General features: G+C 34.7%; 1 protein-coding gene across 1 annotated transcript in view; it reads right to left on the bottom strand.

The window, feature by feature from the left end:
- Positions 1-23,434, bottom strand: part of CEP128 (centrosomal protein 128kDa) — a 99,414-nt gene that overhangs the window by 25,608 nt on the left and 50,372 nt on the right. Inside the window, 1 exon segment of the mRNA XM_009073994.1 lies at positions 5,594-5,643. Coding sequence (XP_009072242.1) covers positions 5,594-5,643 — 50 coding nt within the window.

Below are 23,434 nucleotides of genomic sequence, written 5' to 3'. Positions count from 1 at the left end.
ATCCAGAGGAACCTTGACAGGCTTGAGAGGTGGAACAATGCAAATCTCAGGGCGTTCAACAAAATGAAGTGCAAGGTCCTACATCTGGGTCATCGCAATCCCAGGCACAACTACAGGTTGGGTGGGGAAGTAATTGACACCAGCAATGAGGAGAAAGACTTGGGAGTAACAGTGGATGAGAAACTCACCATGAGCTGCAGTGTGTGCTAGCAGCCCAGAAAGCCAATGAAATCCTGGGCTGCATCCAAAGGAGTGTGGCCAGCAGGTCAAAAGAGGAGATTCTTCCCCTCTACTCTGCTCTCGTGAGACTTCACCTGGAATACTGTGTGCAGTTCTGGTGTCCTCAACATAAGGAGGACACGGAACTGTTGGAGCAAGTCCAGAGGAGGCCACAAAGTTTGTAATAGGACTGGAGCATCTTCCCTAAGAAGACAGGCTGATGAATTTGGGGCTGTTCAGCCTGGAGAAGAGAAGACTGCGTGGAGACCTCATTGCAACTTTCCAGTATTTGAAGGAGACTACAAGGGAGCTGGAGAGGGACTCTTTGTTAGGAACTGCAGTGACAGGACAAGGGGTAACGGGTTCAAACTGAAGGAGGAAAAGTCTAGGTTGGATGTGAGAAAAATGGGGTTTTTACTATTATTAATGGTGGTAAGACACTGGCACAGGTTGCCCAGGGAGGTGGTGGCTGCCCCAACCCTGGCAGTGGTTGAAGACCAGGCTGGATGAGGCCTTGAGCAACCTGATCTGGTTAGGAGGTGTCCCTACCCATGGCAGGGGGGTTGGGTTGGGACTAGATGATCTGTAAGGTCCATTCCAACCCTTAAATTCTACAAGCCTATGATTCATATATATAATCTTTTGAGGTCACTCAAGTGAAATGTTTAAAGCTCATTCACTGAGTGATGTTAGTTTTCATTAGCTACTTAAAACAGTGGCACATTTGATTACAATTCCAAACCATAGGCAGAAAATGAGCCAATACGTTGTAGGAAAAATAACTGCATAAAGTGAGGCTGAAAAAAAAAAAAAGTGCTCTGGAAAAGACTAATTGGTTTTGAAGATATACAAAAGCCCAAAAAAGACTGTTCAGTAAAGTGTGTACAAGGAAATATCTAAGGGGAAAACAGGAAGGCACACATAAACAAATTTGATGGAAATTTAGTACACTATCAAAATGTAAATGTTTTTTTAAAATGCTAACATTTTCCCGATAGTGGATGCCACAAAACTGGCTGATGCTAGAACTGCACGCATAGTGGTTCACAAATCTCTTTGCATAAACCAATGATAAATAATAAAACAAATGTATGAAGAGAAGAATATACACTCGTCACTTTTAGTTGCAGGACTCTTTCAAAATTGTGGGTTAAAAAAATAGAGAAAACTGCAAACTTTTAATGCTTTGTAATTTTTTTTAAACCAAAAAAAGAAATTTATCCCTAAATGCTGGGAATAAAAACGTCAGATATATGTCTCAGATTTGCTATGGATTTATTTCACCTATATTCTACTTTCTTACCAGTAAAAGAAGAATAATATGAGGTTCTGCAGTACTTAACTTTTACTTTTCTATTAAGAAATGTTTGCTCAGTGCCCATCACAATGCATGGTATTTATAGATTACAACTACATTTTATAAGCAAAAGTTTACTGAATTTCAGTATAAATTTTTCTCAGGAAAGATAGTGCATTAAATGCTAAAGTCTTTATACTTTTTTAGAAGCAGATCAGAGATACAGACTGAGCATTTCTGCACATTGGAACAAACATATGATGAAAAATATTATGTGAAAAATCAGAAATACTTGACGTGCTTGTTCCTCCACAAAATTGCAGTGGCTGTTACAAACATTTATATTCATTTAAAGATTTTGCAACTAAACCCAAACTCATAACTATAAAAAATATGGTACTTACAGATCCCATAAATTTGTGGTGATAATGAACAGCAATTCAGATAAAAATTTCCTCAGTTAAAAAGACTACTTGGAAAAACAGTCTTAGAGTGAGTGCATCAGTAGGATGATTTCAACGGTACAATGAAGTGTTTTTAAAATGATTCCTGCATGAAAATGCAGTACCTAGTTGCCAAATTCTAAAAACATAATACCTACAATCTCAGCAGATAATTTTCTGCAGACTTGCATCTAATGTATTAGCAAATTAACCATGGATAATTTATACACTATCAACATATTTTTAAATTAAGATTCTGTTTGAATTTTTATTTTTTATTTCTGTTAGCATGTCACTAATTCGAAAACAAATGAAAATGGCTTGCAAATGTTTTGTCAGAGAGTATCATTCCATTGAATATTTGAATAGCCATATCATGCATAGCATATTAGCATGTTATTGCACCATGGAGCCTTTTTTACAAAAAGGAAGGTGAAAGCCTTGAGTACTTTTTCTTCCAATAAAGTAAGAAAAGAACTGAGGCTATATTCTTGGAGTGGCTATCAGAGAGAATGTAAAAAGTGACCCAGACTCCTCAGAAGCCACAAATTGTATTATGATGGGTACACTGCACTCCTAACAACAGAGAAGAAGCACAAGTATAATGAGAACACAGATACTAGCTAGAACATATATAACTATATAAACTCATATATAAATATAAATTTATGTATAATATAGAATCTCTATTCAAAACTATGCAGTATGTTCAAAATTAAGGTTCACGAATACAGTGAAGTCACCCAAAGCATCAGCCTCCTACCTCCCAAAACATCCTGTATCAAAGAACCACAGTTTCCACCTTGACACATAATGTAAGACAAGTCAGGTTCATGTAGAAAGACTCCCACCATCTACTTCATGAAGTATTATTTTGTCTTTGTCATGCTAACTCCAGTCTAACTCATTTCCTGACTAGAGAAACACATGAAAACTACTTGCCCAATATTTCCAGGAACAAGCCTCATGAAACTGCTTCTTTCTTTTTGTCCTTAATGGGTTTCAGCTGATAGCATTGCAGAAGCACTAATTGTACTCCATTCAAATTATTTTTAGCAAAAGGTGCTCTTTGTCTACCTTCAAAAAATGAGCAAACTAAAAGAATGTTAAAGCATGCATCCTTAGCTCTGGCAAATATTCTTGTTACCTGATGCTGAGACATGGCAGAGAACCTCATGGTATCCCCAGTCAATATTTGCCCACAGCAATACACTGATTTCTGACCAATTTCCTCATGTCTCTAGCTTTTCTAAGACTATGGTCAGCATTCACTGCTCAAGTAACAAGAAAAAACTCCCACAGTCATGACAGCCTGACTGCTTTGAATTCTCTGTCCATAGTCTAAAATGTACAATACTTCTGTCCAACTGTTTCCTGAGCATGCTTTACACATACTGTCTGTTTAGACTGCAAACAAAACACAGCAAGGATTGACTTATTTCATATACTTCTTTGTATATATAAGATAATTATCAAAACAGGATCCCAGGAATTATAGATTAAAAAAACCCAACAACAATCAACATGACCAGTAGTCTACTGAACCAAGGACTAACTGAGTAGGATCTAATACTAGGGGAATCCTATCCAAGGACTGTAGGCTTTAGGGCAAAGAGTACTATTTTATCTGCTAGTGGTCCTGAATTTGACAAACAAGTACCTTCTAGCAATCTCCTTCAATGAAAGCATTCATATGCTAACCAAATATACACATGCTTTGCTTAGCTGAGGCTCAGAGGAAAAAAGTATTCCATGTCATCTGGGTTAACAAAAGGATAAGAGTGCAAATTTCAGCTCAGGAAAAGAAGCCAAACCTTCTTATGCTTTATATATGGAGATGCAATAGCTCACAGAGATTCAGTCTTAATGACACAAGTTGTTTTTTACAACCATTTGCTAGCAAATTTGCACATATTCGACCACTGCAAGTTTAGAATACAACATTACAAGAACAGTGGATTCCCAACTGGAAACATTTTGACACACATTGACTAAGCTGGACTTAATACTATATAGAAAAATTTTAAATGTTTTTGCTGAGTACTTTGACTGAAAGCATGGACATCTGAAGGAATAAAAAACTGCTATCAGGCATTTGAATACAAAAATAGCAGCATTGTAATTCACCCCCTTAACCAGAACTGCCAGTTAGGGAAGGGCATAAAGCAATTTGATCAGGAACTTGACAGACCATCAGAAATATAGGCAAGCGCATATATCCATACAAGACACTACTATGATGCAACTTCCTGCAGTATAAAATTACACCTCATTCAATTAGAAGTAGTATCATTAGAACAATTTGTCAACCATAAAGCTTCACATGAAAGCAGATGCAGAATTGCTTCACATGAAAGGAGATCTTTTCACATTGATGTAACTAGATATGCACCTGTGTAAACTGCTTGCGCAGACAAGCTCTCAGCCTTGTTGAACTTGAGCTGCCAGAAAGCCAGGCCAAGATTTTTGTTTGAACAGGAAACAGCTGGATTGGTGTGTTGTGTAACTTTCAGGTCTTGCAACTTGTCTCTTCTTACTGGATCAAACCGTTTCTACACTAACTCTTTGATACCTCTAGCCCTCAAAATGCCTATTTATTACATGAGAAGAGAAGGCTTATCTTCAAACTCCTGTGGTCAAAACTCAGGTCAATACATAATTTCATTTTCCTTATGAGCCTTATCTTCATCAATTCCCTCACAGCTGTCCTGCTTCCAGTACACTTACAGAATGCTGCCTCATTTATATGCTCTTCATATTGTATGTAAAGTTTTTTATATTCATGTGGGCATTGTTTGCAGTAATTTGTTGTTAAAAATTACTTTTTTTCCTTCTGTATTTTGAAGAATACATACACTACCCTCTGTAATAGTCTCTTGAGACTCACAATTCAGACATTCCAGCCTGTATTTGCTTTCCTAGCCATTTCAATTTGAAAGGAGTATGTTTTCTTTGACTGCAATGCTTGAATAGTATTCCAAAGCTGAGCTTAGGGTAAATCTGACTTTCTAAGTGCAAATTTAAAGTGCTTAGAACAAACAGCATTACTGCTAGATGACATACAATGAGGATTTATTATATTGTATCAACTCCTAGAATGTATCAACTGCTCCCTTCTTCCTCAGGAAGGTGATTATGGACTTTCAGCGCTTCAGAGACTTAAAATACTTTACTTTCTCTGAATTATTTTATTCAGAGATACAGAAGAAAGTAACACAGCCCAGAGAACTTAAGCCAACCTGCGAAGTAGAATATGCAGCATTTTTTGCAGTTCTGGATGCAGACTTGTACTGCCTGCCTCTTCTCACATACCGTTTCAGTGAAGCCAGCAGTATAACAGAATGACTTGAGTATATAGTGTGACTTAAAAGCAGCATTATATTCACCGATGGACTAGATTTATAGACACATAGGAGAATGCTGACTACTTCAGTCTTCTCTAATGTGCAACTTAATTGGTGGGCACAAACTCAGCAATGACTATTACTAGCTACTGGGCCTATATTTGTCTGCATATATTTCCAAATGTGAATTTAAGATACAAGGGAGTTAAAAAAATTGTAATGCTATAACACAATTTTGTAATTTTAGGGGTGACAAAAACTCTAGTTAGTTAATTGAGCAGAAAATATACCTGGAGAGCTTCTATTTCTTCTTCTCTTCTGTGTGTCTTCTCTAGTAGCTCTGCAAAATGAAAAATGGAACTTGTAAATTCAACTTCCTGTCACATGGCCTGATAGAAAAAGAGGCATGAGTTTTTTGTTTTACAGCTTTCAAAACACTCCTTTTCAGCTGGTTAAACTAATAGATGAAATGTGTCAGTGATGTGATTGTTTCCAAGCATGGGCTGTCGAGGTGACTGACGAACGGCCACAAAAAGTCAGTTTGACTGGAGGGAAAAAGAAAGCATTCAAATTCAGAGAAATTTTCTATGCTTAAATAAATATTTTATTGCATATTTAGAAAGAAATAAAAAAATCAAAGAGATTCACACTGAAAATTGACTAAAACAGATTATCAAAGCTATGCAATCATATAGGAAAAGTTACTCTGGGTTACACCAAACAGCTTTGACTGTTATGACAATAATTACCTTCTCTCACTAAAATAGAACAATTTTGATATGGGAAATAGTTTACTCTGGCAAAATATTAGATTTTTTTTAATAGTCTTTACACCATAAAATCCTAGTATCTTGTATTGTCACTTGTGTGACAGTTGTAGACCTTGGCACATACATGCACATATGTAACGTTTCACATTAGAAATTAATTTTGAGTTCTGTGGAATATGGCCACAAGTTGCTTTTCTATTTTATTTCATTCCCATATTTTTATGATTAAAATCATGTTTTTGATCAATTGCAACATAGTTAGAATTCTGGGAAACCTTAAAGTTATAACCTTATGAAGAGCAGGGAAAACAAAAAACATGCTGCAGGCTTATTACTATTTTAACCATCAGTTCACTCATGAGTTTTGCATGAGAAGAGCATTGCTGTCTCTAAGCCAGAGTCTGACTGGTTTCAAATATGCTCTAGTTTCTTAGTAATTAAGAGAGTTAGGAGATTATGAAATTGCCTTGACAACCTCATAGGACTGGATTCTGAATGTCAATTCCCTCAGGATCAAGTAGAGAACAGCTAACTGAAAGTACCTGTGTTTACTTCCTTAAGAAATAAAGATTACTGATACTTGCATAGTTTGGTCATAAAGATAAGTTTCAATGACTTACAATAGAAACTACATAAAATATTCTACTGACATTAATGTGTCTTCTTTCCTTTATATCTCTAAACTTCTACTTTTCTTTCTCCTTCTCTCATTATGAAGTCTCCTTGTGAGCACCCTAACCTGTTACCTCTTTTCTCATAGTTCATCATCCATTTCTGACTGCATGCAGATTACTTGAGACTTATTTCCAGGCACCAATCCTTTCAAAGATATGTAGATAACATGCAAAAAATTCTACTTATTTCTTTCACAAGCAGAGAGATTGACTTGCTGTTCTGTATAACTTCTATGCAATTTTTTTTCCAAATCCTTTCTGAATATTAATAAAATCACTGTTTCTTCACATTGTTTTGGCACATTTATGATTTCTGGATTATTCTTTAATATGCTTTTCAGCCCAGTGATCCCACTGTCATATAAATTACAGTAGCCAAACATGCTGCAATCAGCATTAATTAGTGCAAGAATTTTGGCTTGGAAAGTGGCTGCCCTGTATGTTTTCTTTGGGCATATGCCAGTATTACAATTCAATTACTAAAAATTTGTATTGTTATACTAGCTTTAAAAAAAATTTGGAGGGAGGAGTAAGTCTATGAGACAAGAGTGGAAAATGAAGGATTCAGCCCCATGTTCCATCTGACAAAAAAAAATTAGCATACTTGACTCTGCTTTATTTTCATTCTAATGTTCTAAGTGAAAAGGAAGTTATTACAAAGTTCCTTTCCAAGACCTTCTATAAATGTGAAATAAGTTGAAGTAATTTCTGCTAACAATCTCTAGATCTGAAGGTTCTGCATCTAAAGGTATCTAGAATCCATTTATTTTATTGTACCACTGCCTAAACTGGTTGTCCTGCAGCATGACTCAAAACTCTGTCCCCTGAAAGGTAGGTAGGTATTGAAGTGGTGTTATTTAACTGACCATATATATATACAACTACTGTACAGAGTCATCCGTTATGAACATATATTTAAAAATCAAGTTCTGCATTTAAACTGATGATTCCACTTAGTACTCCATCTAAAATAATAAAATGCTTTCTCCAAAGCTAAAGCAAAAAAATAAATAAATTATTAAAGCAATACATATTAGCTATACAAAAATTCCCAAAAAATATGGTCAATTATATCATTCTTCTGGACATTGACATTTAGAATGACAGAATAACTTTGCTTACTTGATCTGAAACTTGGTTGATTTGTTTTATAATTTGTAAAACACTTCCCATATTTAAGTACTTGTGCAAACTAGAGCAAAGATGGTCACTAGCCCTAGTAGAGGCTCCCTTCATCCATCCTGTGAACAGCCTCTGAGTTTCTCTAATTATCGACTTCTTTCCTAAAAGGAGTTGCAGAGTGGCATGGGCTGCTTCAACAATCCTGCTATCATCATCTTTCAAGGCCTAATGTAACCACAGGGTTCTTGGGGTTTTTTTCAAAGCAATATGTCATTATTCTCAAGGGGCACAGAACACATCAATTTATAAATTTTCTAGAAGAATCAGCATTAATGAAAAAGCATTACAAAGGCACCTTTAGGCATTGATGGCTCTTTCCAAAAGATGAATAATACATGGAAAAAAAGAACAAGAGAAATGAGTTGTAGAAATAAAGATATCCATCAGCATATTCCTGTGTTTTATTTCTAGCTAAGTATGATGCTTGCAATCCTATAATGAACTATAAACTAAACCTATTAAAAAATCAAATATATGTTTAATACCACTCAAAATCAACAGCAAGTTCAGGATACTGCCTGCAAAATTAGGGATCATAATTTTGTGCAGTTTTATGAAAACAATTTATTTACAGTGGTTAAATTCCAAATCACGTAAGGATTATATCTCATTGAGTTATGCACCAGTGAACACCAAGTGTTCTTGAAGCTATACTACAGTGGCTGAGATTTAACTGATCAAACTACCAGAAAAAATACAGGTTATGATTTGAAATATTATGTAAGAATCTTTATCTTTTGCTGCTGCCTGACACTGAATCAACATATTATATTGCAAATATTAATGTGGAGATGAAGACTTTATATTCCATCATAACACTCAGATAAGCGAGGAAGAAAGGTATGGAGTTATTTAGACAGACTTTTTTCACATACACCACACACACACACACTTCCAGATGTAATTTTTATTGCTGGTGAAAAGTATCAGAAAAAATATTTAGAGGCAGATATTTATTGATTGGAATGAGTAAAGCACAACTGTACTATCTTATTTATCCTAGCTGATCCATTAATGTGCCAAAAAGTAGAATGTTAAAACTCCTTCATGAACTAGAATGTTCAACATCTTTACCTCTGTCCTGGGCATAACAAAGGTGGGAAACAGGACATTGAACTTACATTACCTGGAGCAGCAACATCTTGATTTCAAACACTGCATGACCTCCCATTTTAAGATAATGATAGACAACACTCTGCTTCACATTCTCAGAGAAGATTGACATGCTAGAGAAAAGTCTACAAAATGGATCAATACCATATTTTTATGTTGAACTTGTTCTAGCAAAGGAGACTGTACAAATACAGAACTGTACACAGAATCAGTTCCTATAGATATCTACTCATACAGTCAAAAACCCTAAAATGTGATTCAAAGTACTCTGACATTGACATTTGCACTTCAATTCAGTTTTGCATACATAGGTAATATGCTGTAAACTATCTGTGAGTTCCCTGTAGGTCTGACTCAAGACTCTCATCCTTCTAGAAGTTGCAGATCACACAGGAAGATATATAACAACTCACGTAGCACTGAAAATACTGATACTATGTGGCATCAAAACAAGAAATTCAGGTTATTACCAGAAAAGAATGGCAGTTTGGAGAAAATTGTCAACACACTTTTTGCATCAACAAGCTAAGAACAGCTCCTCTCCAAAACACCAGTCAGGGCTTTCAGTTATACATCACCAAAATTATTTTGGATTTCCCTAAGTTTGTAACCCTAAATATTGAAGTTTTAAATTATATAAGTGTATAGCAAACTCTTGAGAAATCACTTAACTAGACATCCTGATCATATTATCTTTATATTTGCTTTGATCAAAAATTGTAGGGTTTTTTTTTTCAAGTATTTCCTATCATTCTCACTTCAAACACACATCCCATGGTTTTCAGTCATTATTTGGATATGTTTCCCTCAAAGCTGCTAAACAGATACTGCAGCATTCCCATAGATGCACAAGGCAGCCAAGCAGGTTTCCAACAAGGATGAAGGAATTTTCAAACAGCTGAATAAGCCAGTTTCTCTCAGTTAGAAATGACTTAACTTGTGCACATCTACACAGCCAAGTTTAATCCCATATTATACCACTTACAAGTTTTTCCCTTCTCACTATGAAATCTGAAAAGCCCTATTTTGGAGGGTGAATCGAGCTGTCTCTAACTGAACCAGTTTAAACAGAGTCTTTCAGAATAGATATATTCATGGCTGGTAGAACAACTGTGATTTGCCCTGTACCTGTGTTGGGTTGTGATGAATGGCTTCACAGTGCTGTAACAACTGTCACGGTCCAGAAACACACAATACTAAAAGATGTTTCAATGAGGTCGGACCTTCGTACAGTCAGGCCAGACACCAAAAATCATATTGGCACTAAAACTACTGAGATGTAAAAGAGCACTGGCAAATGCTTCAAACTACTCTAATTGAAACAGTACTTGCCATGTGTATAAGCCATTAAGGGGATTTTTACATAAACGCTATTATCTTAAAAGAGCTCTAGAGAAACAGGTATTTCTTAGAGCCTTAGTTTTTGCTAGTGTAGAACAAGCCCCATAAATTATGAGCTTTCAGAATGTGTTTGTGTAATCCCAAGCAAGATTTTAAAAACCCAAACTCAGAAGTCTCAAGTGATTTTCAATTCTGATTAGAGCTTTCTAGACCATTAGCAAACTTTCAGATTAACACTGAGCACATTACACTATCTTAAAAGATTTTAATTCAGTTTCCACCACAGCAATCAATGCAGTATGCATGATGACCTGACTGAAATAGCTGCCTACCTGTATCTACATCAATAGTCTCTCATCCACATGTAAAATGAGCTCCAATCTCAAAAGAATAAAATTTTAAAAAATGAATGCCCTTTTGCAGTATTCTTTGCCTTTATAAATGCTAGCAATTTATTAGCTACTGTAGCCATTATTAACATAGTCAAGATTTCAAAAAAATATACTTTACACAAAACTTAAAAGATTTTCATTAATTCATTCTTTTGATACCTTTTAGGTATACACTTGCATTTTTACTGTGTAACTCGAAAGCAGATTCTTAAACCTACAGTGGTGCATTTGTTTGCATTAGCCTAAAGCACCACCCACCATTTAGGCCCAGTGCTCTTCAATATCTTCATAAACTTAGATGGAGGACCTGAAGGGATACCAAGTCAGTTTGCCTTCAAAGAAGTCAACAGCTCCTCCCAAATTTGCATCATCTGCAGAGAGGCCCAGGTTTGAAAACAGCTTGGAGTTTCAGGATGCTGACACTTTCGGATTACAAATTATCTAGTGATAAAAACTTCATCCACAAGCCTGCTGTAACCAGAAGGTTGGTGTGAAGATTAAAAACAAGTCGTACAGTCATTTGTGGAATCTATCCTCAAATAAACGATAAAAAACCCTCTAGTAATTGCAAGCTACTCTCATCTTGCAACATTCTTTTTGCATTGTGTGAAGTTATATCTGTCAACAGTCATCACAGCAAGCTTAATAAAGATGCCAGTGATTTAAGAAAACAGAAGGCAAAAGTGTCAATACCACTATTCTTTTTCCCATTAAGGCTAAAAAACCCTGATAGAATATAGCAGGAAAAAACAGCATTGTTTCTGTCTATGACCTCCTCTTACATGAACATTGTCCTGTAACTGCACTTTAACATGTTCAATCAACACAAAATCCAAACCTCAAACAGTAATAACTGTGAAATCTTTCTCATCATTGTAGCTTCTGGGTTATGTCTTTTATTTGTAGGTAAAAAGACATACATTTTTTGAAGTGTAAAAGTGAACTTTCCTGATGGCAAAGTTTTTAGTACCATTAAATGTAGTAATAAAATATTATTTCAATTTCAGTACCAGAGAAAGCAGTTTCAAACTTTGTCTTGCTTATTATCAAAGATACATCCGTCAAAGAGGACTTGTTAACACACATACATATGGTATTTGAACAGAAGCACTTGATTTGGAGTATGCTGAAATGCTTTCCTTTTGGCTACTATTTGCTGAAATATCTATCTATAGACTCCAACACTTCTTTCAGACCATCATTATGCTGGCATGACTTGACTACAATCACAGAAGTCTCTTTTCAGTTAGAACTATGCAGAGTTTCTTATGAGGAAAAAAATTAGATTTAAAACCCTAAAAATGAAGATAATTGAGGAAGTAATTGAGATTTACTGAATTTAGAAATTATTCTGACACTCAAGAAACTCAGAGAAAACAAGCCACTGTGACATGCTGAATTTCTGCCACTAAGCACTGTGTGATGATTATTAAAGCTTCTCAGGCCTTAAATACCAGTGTTTCAATAATTATGTGATTCTACTTTGAGATAAAGCTGTTATTATGCATATAGGTGTTGATTGCTCATGCAGCAGTAACATTGCCAACCAGTGCTGGAATGTTGCTATTAGAAATAAAACTTGAGAACAGAATTTTTATTGAAAATCTAACGTACAGTGCTAGTGAATAACACTTCAAATTTTACAACAGGCTGATAAGCCTGCAAATTTTGACCCTAGAAGTCTAATTTAGCACATTTATACTATAGTGAAGTTTTTTACTTTAGAAGTTAGCTTTAAATAAGCTAATTTGGGTACTAATGACTATGTAATTACTCCTTCAGGTCCCACAGAAGCTAGTGCAACCCCAGCTGATATGGTGCTAGTACTAAGTGTTCTACCAGATGTGGTCAGATCACATCATATATAGCATTTGCAAGAAATCAAGAAGGTCTCTGGTTGTACATTGCACTTGATTACTTTGTCCTGGTCTGGGAAAATGGACAAACCTGGACCTCCACAAGGGTCTTAGTTCATTACAAAGAGAACAGAGAATACTGGCAAAAAAACAGATAGTCTCATGTGGCTAATTCATTACAAAGAGAACAGAGAATACTGGTAAAAAACCAGATAGTCTCATGTGGCTAACATTGAGTAAAACATGATAGAGGGGTCCAAATGAAGAGGAGTCATGGAACAAGAAAGGAGAAAATAGACCAGATCGGAGAGGAAGAGAAGAAAGAATTTAGCCTTTGGTCTGCAGTGATATTAAATGGCTCCGTGAATGGGAAACTGCAATTTGACCCACTAACTCATGGTTATTTTGGATTTGTGTGTGTCATCACACCTCTGTCTGCGGCACAGGTCTATGTAAGATAACTGACTAATGCCATTTTCTCTCATAGTTTTGATTAGAAACCCTATTAAATAACTTGGGAAGAAAAACAAAACTAAGAAATCAGCATTATATAAAAGAAAGTATAGTAAGAAATGCTCTCAAAGTGAGGTCTTCAGAATAGTTGACATTCATACAAAAAATACAGTTGAAGATTCTGTTTTGTCACTGCATATAACATATAATTGTTACAATTCTCTCCTGAATGGAGAAACATTTACTTTCTGATGATGAATAAATTCTTCCAGGAGTACACAGAAAGAAATTGAAACTTAATTTGTTTTCATTTACCATGTGCAAGTTTGAAAAGATAATTTGTCATTTCTTGTTTTAGAAAATTACACTGATATGTTTATGGGCATTGCAGTCACATAAAAATTATGGTATGGCATATATAAATGACAAAACAGGAAATTGAATGCCACTTTCTTCAGCGAGTTCTCTCTCTTAATATCCTAGGCTTTTCTGTTTTAGATGTTTATTATCCCAACCATATTTATGCATATCAGCAAATTTCCTGCTGGCTACATCTGAAAGGCAGCTGTATATCTAAATGCAAGTATACACCGAACTGATCTTGGACCTATCAGCTAAGGAACGGTCAAAGATTAAGGGTATCAAGGTTTTTGGAGTAGTTAGTACAATTCACTTGAATTGAACCAACTAGGCAAACTGAAGGAGGCTGAGAGCTGTAAGACAAAGCTTTCCTAGCCAAGGATACTCATTACTCGAAATTAGTAATTCTCTGGAGCTTAGAAGAGCATTTCTTAATTGGGCTGTTTGAAGATCAAAGCTAAACAATCTATTTGCAATGTTCACAGCATAGGAGAGCAGATAACATAGGAAGTTGAAAGATATTGGTCCTGAAATTAAGTTTCCCTATCAATCTCAGGAAAAAATAAAGGGATCTTATAGCAGCTTAGACATTTTTTAATAAACTGTCAGAAGAGTAAAGCACACAAAAAAGTGAGAACTCCGTGGGATTCACTCCGTGATAAATGCTGTAAGAAAGCTTTTAATTCTACTAGATGGCCCTACATATCACAAAGGCCCGAACAGCTTCTAAGGAAACATTTACTTCAATCAAGCAAACACACACAGAGGTCAGTATGTCTCACTGGAAAACAGAGATCTTCCCCAAATTTATAGAAGCCCCTTCTTTGTAATTAGACAGGTACTAGAAACCAACCATAATGCAAACAGCAGTTATGTAACACCCCATCTACCACACCTGCTTTAGAGAAAGATACAAGAAACTAAACTAGCACTTATGAAGAAACCCATAACATCAACAGCTATTCCTAATTTTCTCAGCTACAGTTAGACTTTGAGTTTGCTCCTTGCTGGGACAATCCTGTTGTTGTACTGTCCATGGTAACTGATGGTATACAAATCAGACTTACCAACTCGGCTGGTGAGCACTTTAACTTTCAGTGAATGACAACATTTCACTTAACATCTAAAACTCTATTTTGAAAATTATAATATCTAAATGCAATAACTTATTATTCTTTCCATGTAGCCACATGCAAAAATCTGCAGTACAACAATTTTGGTAATTTTTTTCTGAGAAAAACATTTTATACACAGATTTGATGAAAAAAATCTCCTGTACTGTAAAAGAGAAGAGAATATTAAGAGGAAAATTATATTAAAAGTTAGCCATTGCTTCTCATGCACAAGAGAGATAAACATAAATTGAATTTCTTTTTCCAATTTAACACACTGAATAACAACATCAGAGCTTTTTTTTTTTCCCCCTCTCATTCAGTGGAGCATATGTCATTTTCAAGTGACACTTGACATTCTAGTTCTGATCAATGTAATTCCTAGAGGCTGATCACAACAAAACCAAATTTAAACTGCTGTTTTCACTGAGCAAAAAGGTAAGAGGGTATTAGTCTTAGAATGGAGATTACATGGAGAAATGTATATCTAGTAGAAGCAGTATAATAAACACACCATAAAATTTTATTTGTTATAAAAAGACATTGCAAATCTTATTACAAGGTTGACAAGAGCTGCAAATGAGTTATGTTTATCACAGAATTGCTTATCCCATTCTCCCAACGCTACATAATTTTTACAGGTAGAGACATTAAAACACCTAGCAAAGAAATGGCAAAATGACTGTCAAGATCACACAAAAATGCCACTAAAGATGGGAGAACACAACATATATTCTACACACCTAATCCCTGTACCTATTTACAGCATAATTAGAGGTCTATTTAGTCTCAACAATGCAAATACAAGGAACAAACTGTTTGCAAAGCTATGATGCCTCTTGCAGCACACTTTATAAAGTATATTGACAACCAAACTTGGAAAGTGCTTTTAGTATCTGGGACATCATCTCCTAGGTTAGGAAAGGAAAGGTACCAAACAAATAGTAAATGTGCTTCACTGGATATGTCCCTGAAGGTGGTAACTGTTATGAGACATAGGTTATAATGTGCATTGATCTGCTCATGCCTCTCGAGAACTCTCTACAGAAAACTAGTCTCTCAGAATGCATGCCCAATGTTGAAAACTCATAGTTTACCTAAGATTTTTATATCCTTTAGCAATCTTATGAAATGGCTACATTTCTCTTCCCTTTTGGTTTTATATTACATAAACCAAAATATAATTACAGCAAATTAAAGCTCTGGAGACTAAAAGTAAAGGTTTAACCCCTAGCTCTAAAATAGGTTTTGCACTGTGAAAATATAGTTCTAAACTTTCTTGAGAAAACAAGAATAACCAAAATGAAAAGTTGGTTTTGCTTTTCAGAAACTCTTTTCTGCCTCTTACCCAGAAGCCTGTATCCTCTTCTGTGGTTTCATTAATTTTTCGCCTTAGTCTAGTATCATTTTCCTTTGCTGCAACAACATTTCTTGCCAGCATATTTATTTCAAAACATATTTCAGTTGACATAAGGATTGGATTTTTTTTCTGTACGACCATCTACAGAATTAATATTGAATATAAAATACAAATCACAGACAACTGTCAAAGTAGTATTTGAAATTAATCGTTCTGGGTTTCTCTATCAAACTTCCTGACAGCATCTTTTCCAGACCAACTCTTTACACATAGTATAATGTCACAGTACAACATACAACTGTGCTTCTCCTATACACATTTGATCCTCAAAGTTCATTTATCCCAAGGCACTAACATTATTAATACTTGAGATATTTTTCCCATTGACTAAGAACTTCTATTTTATCTTGCAATTGCCTGTTCTGCTACTGCCTTGATGTGTATTTTATACACTAGCAAACTGATATAATTGGGCTGAAGTAAAATAGTTTTAGAACTTCTGCAATAAACTCAGTTTCTGTTGGATCTTGTTTGTTCTGCTGAGTCAGTGCAAACAAAGCCTTAAAAACAATTTACTCAAAGAAAACAGAGCTGTCTCTCATAGGACCCAGATTAAGAGAAAGGCTCAGGAAAAACTATGATGTCTGATATGCAACTTGCAGCATTGTACACATGCAACTCGCACATTATGCACATCACTGTGCACATCAGATGAGAACAGAACATACACAATAAACTTTTAGGTACAAGAGACCTGATACTGCTTTGTCTTGACCTGGAGACAATTTTGCAGTCATATTGGTGATTAGGATGTAGGAAGAAGCTACCCAGCTTCTGATGGCCACACACTTCTTACGTAAAAATGCCCTGATAACAGCTAGTAGTTGGTGAACTGGCACTATGAGTACTGATGTTTTCCCCAAACCCCAGTGCAGCATGGTTCCTCGATCTGTCCAATACTGGAAAGGTACTAATCAAGCAAGTTAGATTATTACAAGTTAGCAAATCATTATCGACTTGGAGTATTTAATTCCTAATCAACAAAAAGATAAATTAATTTCAAAACCTATACAATAGGAGCAGCAACAAATAAAATGCTCAAATTCAGTCATACTTATTCTGTCAAGTATTGTTTAAGAAAATAAGAAATGCTAACTTTGAACTAAAAGTATTTTAGATTGATTTCCATTCTTATGGTAACAACAGGTCAGCACACAAAAAATGCGCAAATATGCTGAATGGCCTACATAGTCATACCATTGATTCTCAACCACCATAAGGATTTAAAATTTCATAATATAGTAGTAATAACATTGGCTTCACTGTAAATAACTCTTTGGAAATCAAAATTTTCTTGCAGATAATAAGAAAAATCTGTTGCTTATAGCAAGATTGCAAAATAATTACTTTTATTTAAACAAGTTATTTTAGAAATCAAACTGAAGTGTTTTAAGACCAAGTCAAAATAGTAGTTCCACTTGCAGTACACAGTAAACATATTAGATTCTAAAATAATCTTTTAAAACAGTCAGAAAAAGAAATTTTAGGAGGCTTTCAGTTTTCATTCCCCTTACAATGCAGTCCTTCTGCTATGTCAGAAGTCAGCCTGAATACTATATATGTACTGTATATAAAATACAACTATTGGAAAGGATAGAATATTTTTATATTTTCAGATTTGAAATGTTTTTGCAGTAAGTTAGACACATTCCAGCCTTAAAGGTCAGATCTTAATCCTACTTAGTTGCTTGTTTCCTAGCAGCATGTGTTTCACTGTAGTACATGAAAAGCAGTTAAAGACATTAAACCAGTCTGTGCACATAGGTCTTATTGACCAAAAATGAAGTATTGATATTCCTCCATTTTATGAAGAATGAGCATCTATATAGCAGAATATTTACATTCCACTCTTACTTAAGAAGTCACTTGAATAATAAAACATAGCCCAATGTTCTTATAATCCCTTTAATACACTTGAAAAGCATCAGCTTAACAGCCTTGGAAAAGGAAGTCCCTTTTCCCCCAAATACAAGGATGACATGAAGCTATGCAAAGCAGAGTTCCTCCATGTTCCATCACACATCTCATGCCTTGACAGAAGCAAGGCATCTGAAAAACCGAGTTCTCTACCAATTTAAATATGCTCCTGGTAAATAATCCAATTTGTAATATTCATTAAGAACTGGACAGGGAAACTGTGGATCAGCAAACAGTTATAACATCATGACAAAGTCCACTTCTTTCCTTAGCCTGATCTGGGCATGTATTCAAGGACTCCAAATGCATAAGACTTTCTTAGCCTCTGACAGTTTGACTTATATAGACTATTTCTCCCCTTGATAAATTTTAAGAGTGATAATTACTGAAAAACTTCTTTCTTTAGAGCAAGGAAATTATCTTTTCAAGGAAATTTTCTTTTTTCTTACTTATCTCAATATTCCCAATCTCTTCTCTTAATTAACTAACATCATTGCTATTCCCACTACAGCTTTCCTCAGATTTTACACATAGTTGTGTTCAACAACTCAAACTAGAAGGACAGAGACCTAAATGGAACTACTCAATTTAAAAGTTCTTCTTGCAATTAAATGCTTACAGTTAACCCCAACCTACCTGAAAGTCATAGCATTTCTTACTAAGGTAATGGAGCCAAAATGCTGTGCTGAAGAATGTGTTTCACAGGCACAACTGCAACTGTACAGAAAGGGCTACTGCTCTTCATAGCACATGTTACTACTGAGGGACTGAGTTTCTATAACATCTTTAAAAAAGCACTCTCTTTAGTTTCTGATTCTGAAATTAGAAAACAATATTTTGGCAATTTTAAAATCTTTTTATTATACTCAATATTGTCCCCAGTTAATTCTGTCATTTGAACTCTACCTTAATAAAAATGTGACTCTAAGCACATAGCACTAGAACAAAATTATTTCATTAGGATTCTTCATTTTGATATATCATCTTGCAAGAAATGGCTTACTGTCTGTTCATTTGACTTTGCAAATGGAAAGTTTTTTTCCATACAGACCACATCCAAACAATCTTTCCAAAAAACACTGCTCCTAGAGCTTCAAACTAATCAAGAAAGTAATGTTCTATGGCCAAGTCATCAACTGTAATGAAAATCAGGAAAGCAAACATTTTGCCAAAGCAGCTGAAGGATGTACAATATATGTTGATGCAGTATGGACCTATGCATGAAGTACACACATATTTCAATGAATGTGTTTTCTTGGGCTTGTAGTTTGTTTCTTTACTTAGTGGTAGTTATCTCAATTTACCAGATAAACCAAACAAAAAATTCACAGCAAAATTATACTTAAAGCTGTAAGAATTGTGAAACAAGAATTAAGGTGATGACTTTTACATTTAAATATTTTCTGTCAAACATAAATTTATATACTGGCATTATGTCAAATACTGGAAAATAAGTACTGCAGTATGAACATCTGTATTATAAAAAACAGTTCTCAGAGTAGAAATGTGGTCTAGAATTAAGAAATTAGACTGAGGAATAGAAGGCCAAGCTTTATCTTTGGTTCCCCTTTCCTTGTTTTTTTTTCTTGCATAACCAGGAGCAAGCACATTATCTCTGTGACTCACATATTGTCTGTTCAGCAAGAAAATACTTTACAGCAACATTTACTAACAGTGCTTAGTAACCTGCAACTAGAATTCTTAGGCAGAAGTATGCAAATCATGCCCTTGATTATGTTATGACCTTATCCTAAAGACATAATAGATGAAGACAAGAAAAATACTGTGACTCTCTTAGCCCACAATAAAGAAGATTCAAATATATGTGCCTACTATTACAAGTGGTTATTTAATAAGTTGCATAGAGGGACTTATTACTTTGTAAAAACACTTTTAGTTTATTGTTCTAAGCACTGATATTGTGTGAACTATATAGTTAATTTGCTTGTCTTGCTTGACTTAAAACACAAAATCCTCTAAAATGTTTTAAATTACAAAATATGTGAAGCATTTAAAAGCACCAATCACAGTTCCCATTTTGTTAAACCACAACCAAGAAGGAAACAAAAGCTAAATTTCAGACACAGACAGTTGTTACCTTGAACATGCAGATTAGAGTAAATATTCAACCCAGGAATTTGTCATACTTAAACCACCAGAATGAAAAACACGCAAACATATTAATCATCATTTTCTTAATTAATTCTTTATGTAGAAAAAACACCTAGCTTGTTTTCCTTTTTTCAAGGATTCATCATAATATATTCTGTTATAAAAACTATTTTGTTGCACATAGTCAACATTAAGAACTGTTTTACGGATGACTGAAACTCTTCTCAAAGTGAGAAATTTTCTGGTAGTGACATAGGACTTCAATTTCAATTCTCCAAATGCACATTATCATTGGTGCCCCTAAAGTTTTAAATAGCATGTCAGCTGAAAGCATATAAAAGCTGTTAACATAGCAATGAACTACACTGAAAAACATATTCTAACACAGCCTGGCAAACCCTAGGCAAAACATTACTCAAGCTCTAATTTTGAAATATATTGCATCTATAATATAGCAATATGCAAGATTTCAAATACTTTTTAATGTCAAGAGCTTTCCTATATTAAAATCTGGTATAGTAAATATTTTGTTCCACTTTCCAATGTGATTAATCTGTATTTAAAGGCTAAAATGACTTGGACTATGGCAATAGGTGAGAGGACCACAGAGCCCTTGGTTCAGTTTCATTTCCTATAAGACAGCATATTATTTAATTAAACAGGAATCTTATCAGATATCAAAAGAGTTTTTTGGGGATGTTATTCCTACCTAATGAAGACTGAGTTACATAGCACACTTCTCTTATGTACCTCTCAGGAAAGTATTAAATTCCAGACAAGGTTGAAAGTGCCTGTGTTGGGGTGGTTTTTTTGTTTGGTTAGTTGTTTTCTTTAATAGCTGCAAATCAATGGTAACAATTTGATATCGAAACATTACATAACCTGAAACCATGGCAATGCCTTTCACACTAAGTCAAGGAGTCCTGATAGAGTTATACAGCTTCTTAAAGAGTCTCTTTATTATGTAGTGTTAAACCACTGTTATAACTGTGATTACAAACAGTCCTATGTGATACTTTCAACAGCTGAAAAAAACCCCAAACCCCAGAAGTTCATACCTGCTCTTTTAGCTTGGTTTAAAGAAAAAAGTCATAAATCACAAAAGGAAGAAGAGATTAAATAATTCTAACAATTTAATATCCCCATCTCCCAGGTTACTTTTCTTAACTTTGATTTAGTTTCCAGTACATGTAAGGTAAACCAAGAAGCAAAATTAATAAATTTAGTCTCTTACTGTTAGTGAGCACTATGCACTCAGAAATTTAATGTTTAAAGGACACATCATGATTTTCAAACTATAAATCTGTACCCAAGTTTCAGATAAGCATCTAAAGTATGTGATTCAGAAGGAAAACAGAAATCAAAAGAAGTATTAAATACATCTTAGCTATAGTTTGATCCCATCTCTTACCTTCTCTTTTTCACAATGGCAGCCATATTTTTATGAGTGCATAAAAAGATAATGGCAAATGAAAACAGTTGCAGAAAATACTTGATAATTAGAGCGATGCATGTCCAGACTGATATTTCCAGTTTTCAAAAAAAAAAAAAAAACCCCACAAGGTAAGATTTCCAAATGATTTGGGCTTATTTCCATTCTTCTAAGTCTCTGAACGCAGGTTCATTTTGGCAAAGTTTAAAATAACTTAGAAGTCCTCCCTCCTCCTTCCCCCATCACATTAAAAAAACCAAACATTATTTAAAGGGCAAGAACACTATTAAGTAAAAATTCATTATTTCAATTGCAATTATAGTTCAACTTTGTGCATTTTGAAGATCACCATGAAAACCAAGTATTGTGGAGAGTTTCTCTGAAATCCTTTAGATTCCTTCCTGTATGCACCCTTAAAAAGAGTTTTCTCTACTTGATGTTCCCATTCACTGTTCAATAAGAGATGACCTGAAAATACCTTGTGATGTTCCTTGTTGCCACAGAAAGGACTGTGCTGTCATACAAGGGCAATATGATATAAGATATGAAAAAAAAGAAAACAAATGGGAAAGAAACAAAGCTGAAAGGGCAGAACCAGGCTCAAAGTTATCTTCAAAACAGCATATGTGCTTCACTATTACATTAAACATAATAGTTCATAATGGAGAGATTTGACAATATTTTGAATTGCACTGCTTCCCAATGTCCTACTTTTCTTTTTCTCAGTTTAAGCATCAGAGATTGCTCCATGTCATTGTATTTGCACTCAGAGTGTTACACTGTCTCTTTATTTTGAACTTTTACACTTTCTGCTTTAGTGTTCTTGGCTCAAACAAAAAAATGGACATATCGAGTTTAAAATAGAAAAAAAAAAGGAATATAATGTGAAAGATTAGCTTTTGTCAAAGCAAAGTTTAACCTACATTTTGAATCTACTTTAATATGACGGGGTCCTTGAGTCTACATTTTCCACAGCAGCTAAATAACAAATAATCCTGACCAAACCTAACAGAAAAAAAACAACCAATAATTAAAATAAATTGATGCTTTGCTTCAGAAACCACTTACCAAAGCCTTTATAAATATATACCTCTTTGCATCACAGGTGATGAAACTAGTAGGTAACAGTATGATTCACAGAGATGACTCCAACACTAAACCCAGCTAAAATGTAAATCTTCAAAATTTTCATTTTGCATCCTCAAATCTAAGACCATGCACAATGACCAATGCATGAATTATAAACTTCTGCATACAGCAGAACATCACACACTTGCTCAGAACAGATTTGTGCTTGCGACATAAGCATCTAAAGTCAATCTATCATAGGTCAGGACTGGAATCGTTACCTTCTTAAGCCTTACTTAGCAGTATAATCTACATCAGAGAAATTCTGAAATTTCTTAAATTTTGTTTTAAAAAATAAGAAAAATATGTAATAATTGAAGTGCAATTATGAGTATTATCTCAGTAGACACTGAGAATTGGTACAAAATATGTCTTCATCACCTGGGACTTTATGCAAAATAGTATTTGCAGAATATTATATGTTTAAGATAAATTAAATCAGTGTAAGGTCTGTATATCAGAGCAATGCACCTGCACTTCTTACATCAGAGGAAAAGAAATATTTTCAGGCCATCTCTTACTGAACAGTAAAAGGGAACATCAAGTAGCAAAAACTCTTTTTCAAGCAAAATAATCTTCCTCTGTTGTTATCTTCATACCCTTGTGGCTCTGAATCCTCAGCAAGTCTTTAAACCTAACTCTGGTTTGTGTTGTTAGCACCCTGTCATCTTTTTCTAAGTCCTACTTCTCATCCTGTATTTGCTAGAATTTTAAAGAATGTCTACTGATTTCTGTTACATAGAAAATTTTAACAACTAAGTAACTGCTACCTCCTTTTTCTTGCCTACTTTTAACCAGCATCCACCCCTAGAAGTAGACAGAAGATAATATAATTTATTTAAAATTACAGAAGTTGTAGTATATGAGGC

The sequence above is a fragment of the Acanthisitta chloris genome, unplaced genomic scaffold (genome assembly GCF_000695815.1).
Source record: "Acanthisitta chloris isolate BGI_N310 unplaced genomic scaffold, ASM69581v1 scaffold15724, whole genome shotgun sequence".
NCBI lineage: Eukaryota > Metazoa > Chordata > Aves > Passeriformes > Acanthisittidae > Acanthisitta > Acanthisitta chloris.
Note: the sequence above shows the minus strand (reverse complement) of the source record. Positions and strands in the feature narration are given on the sequence as shown.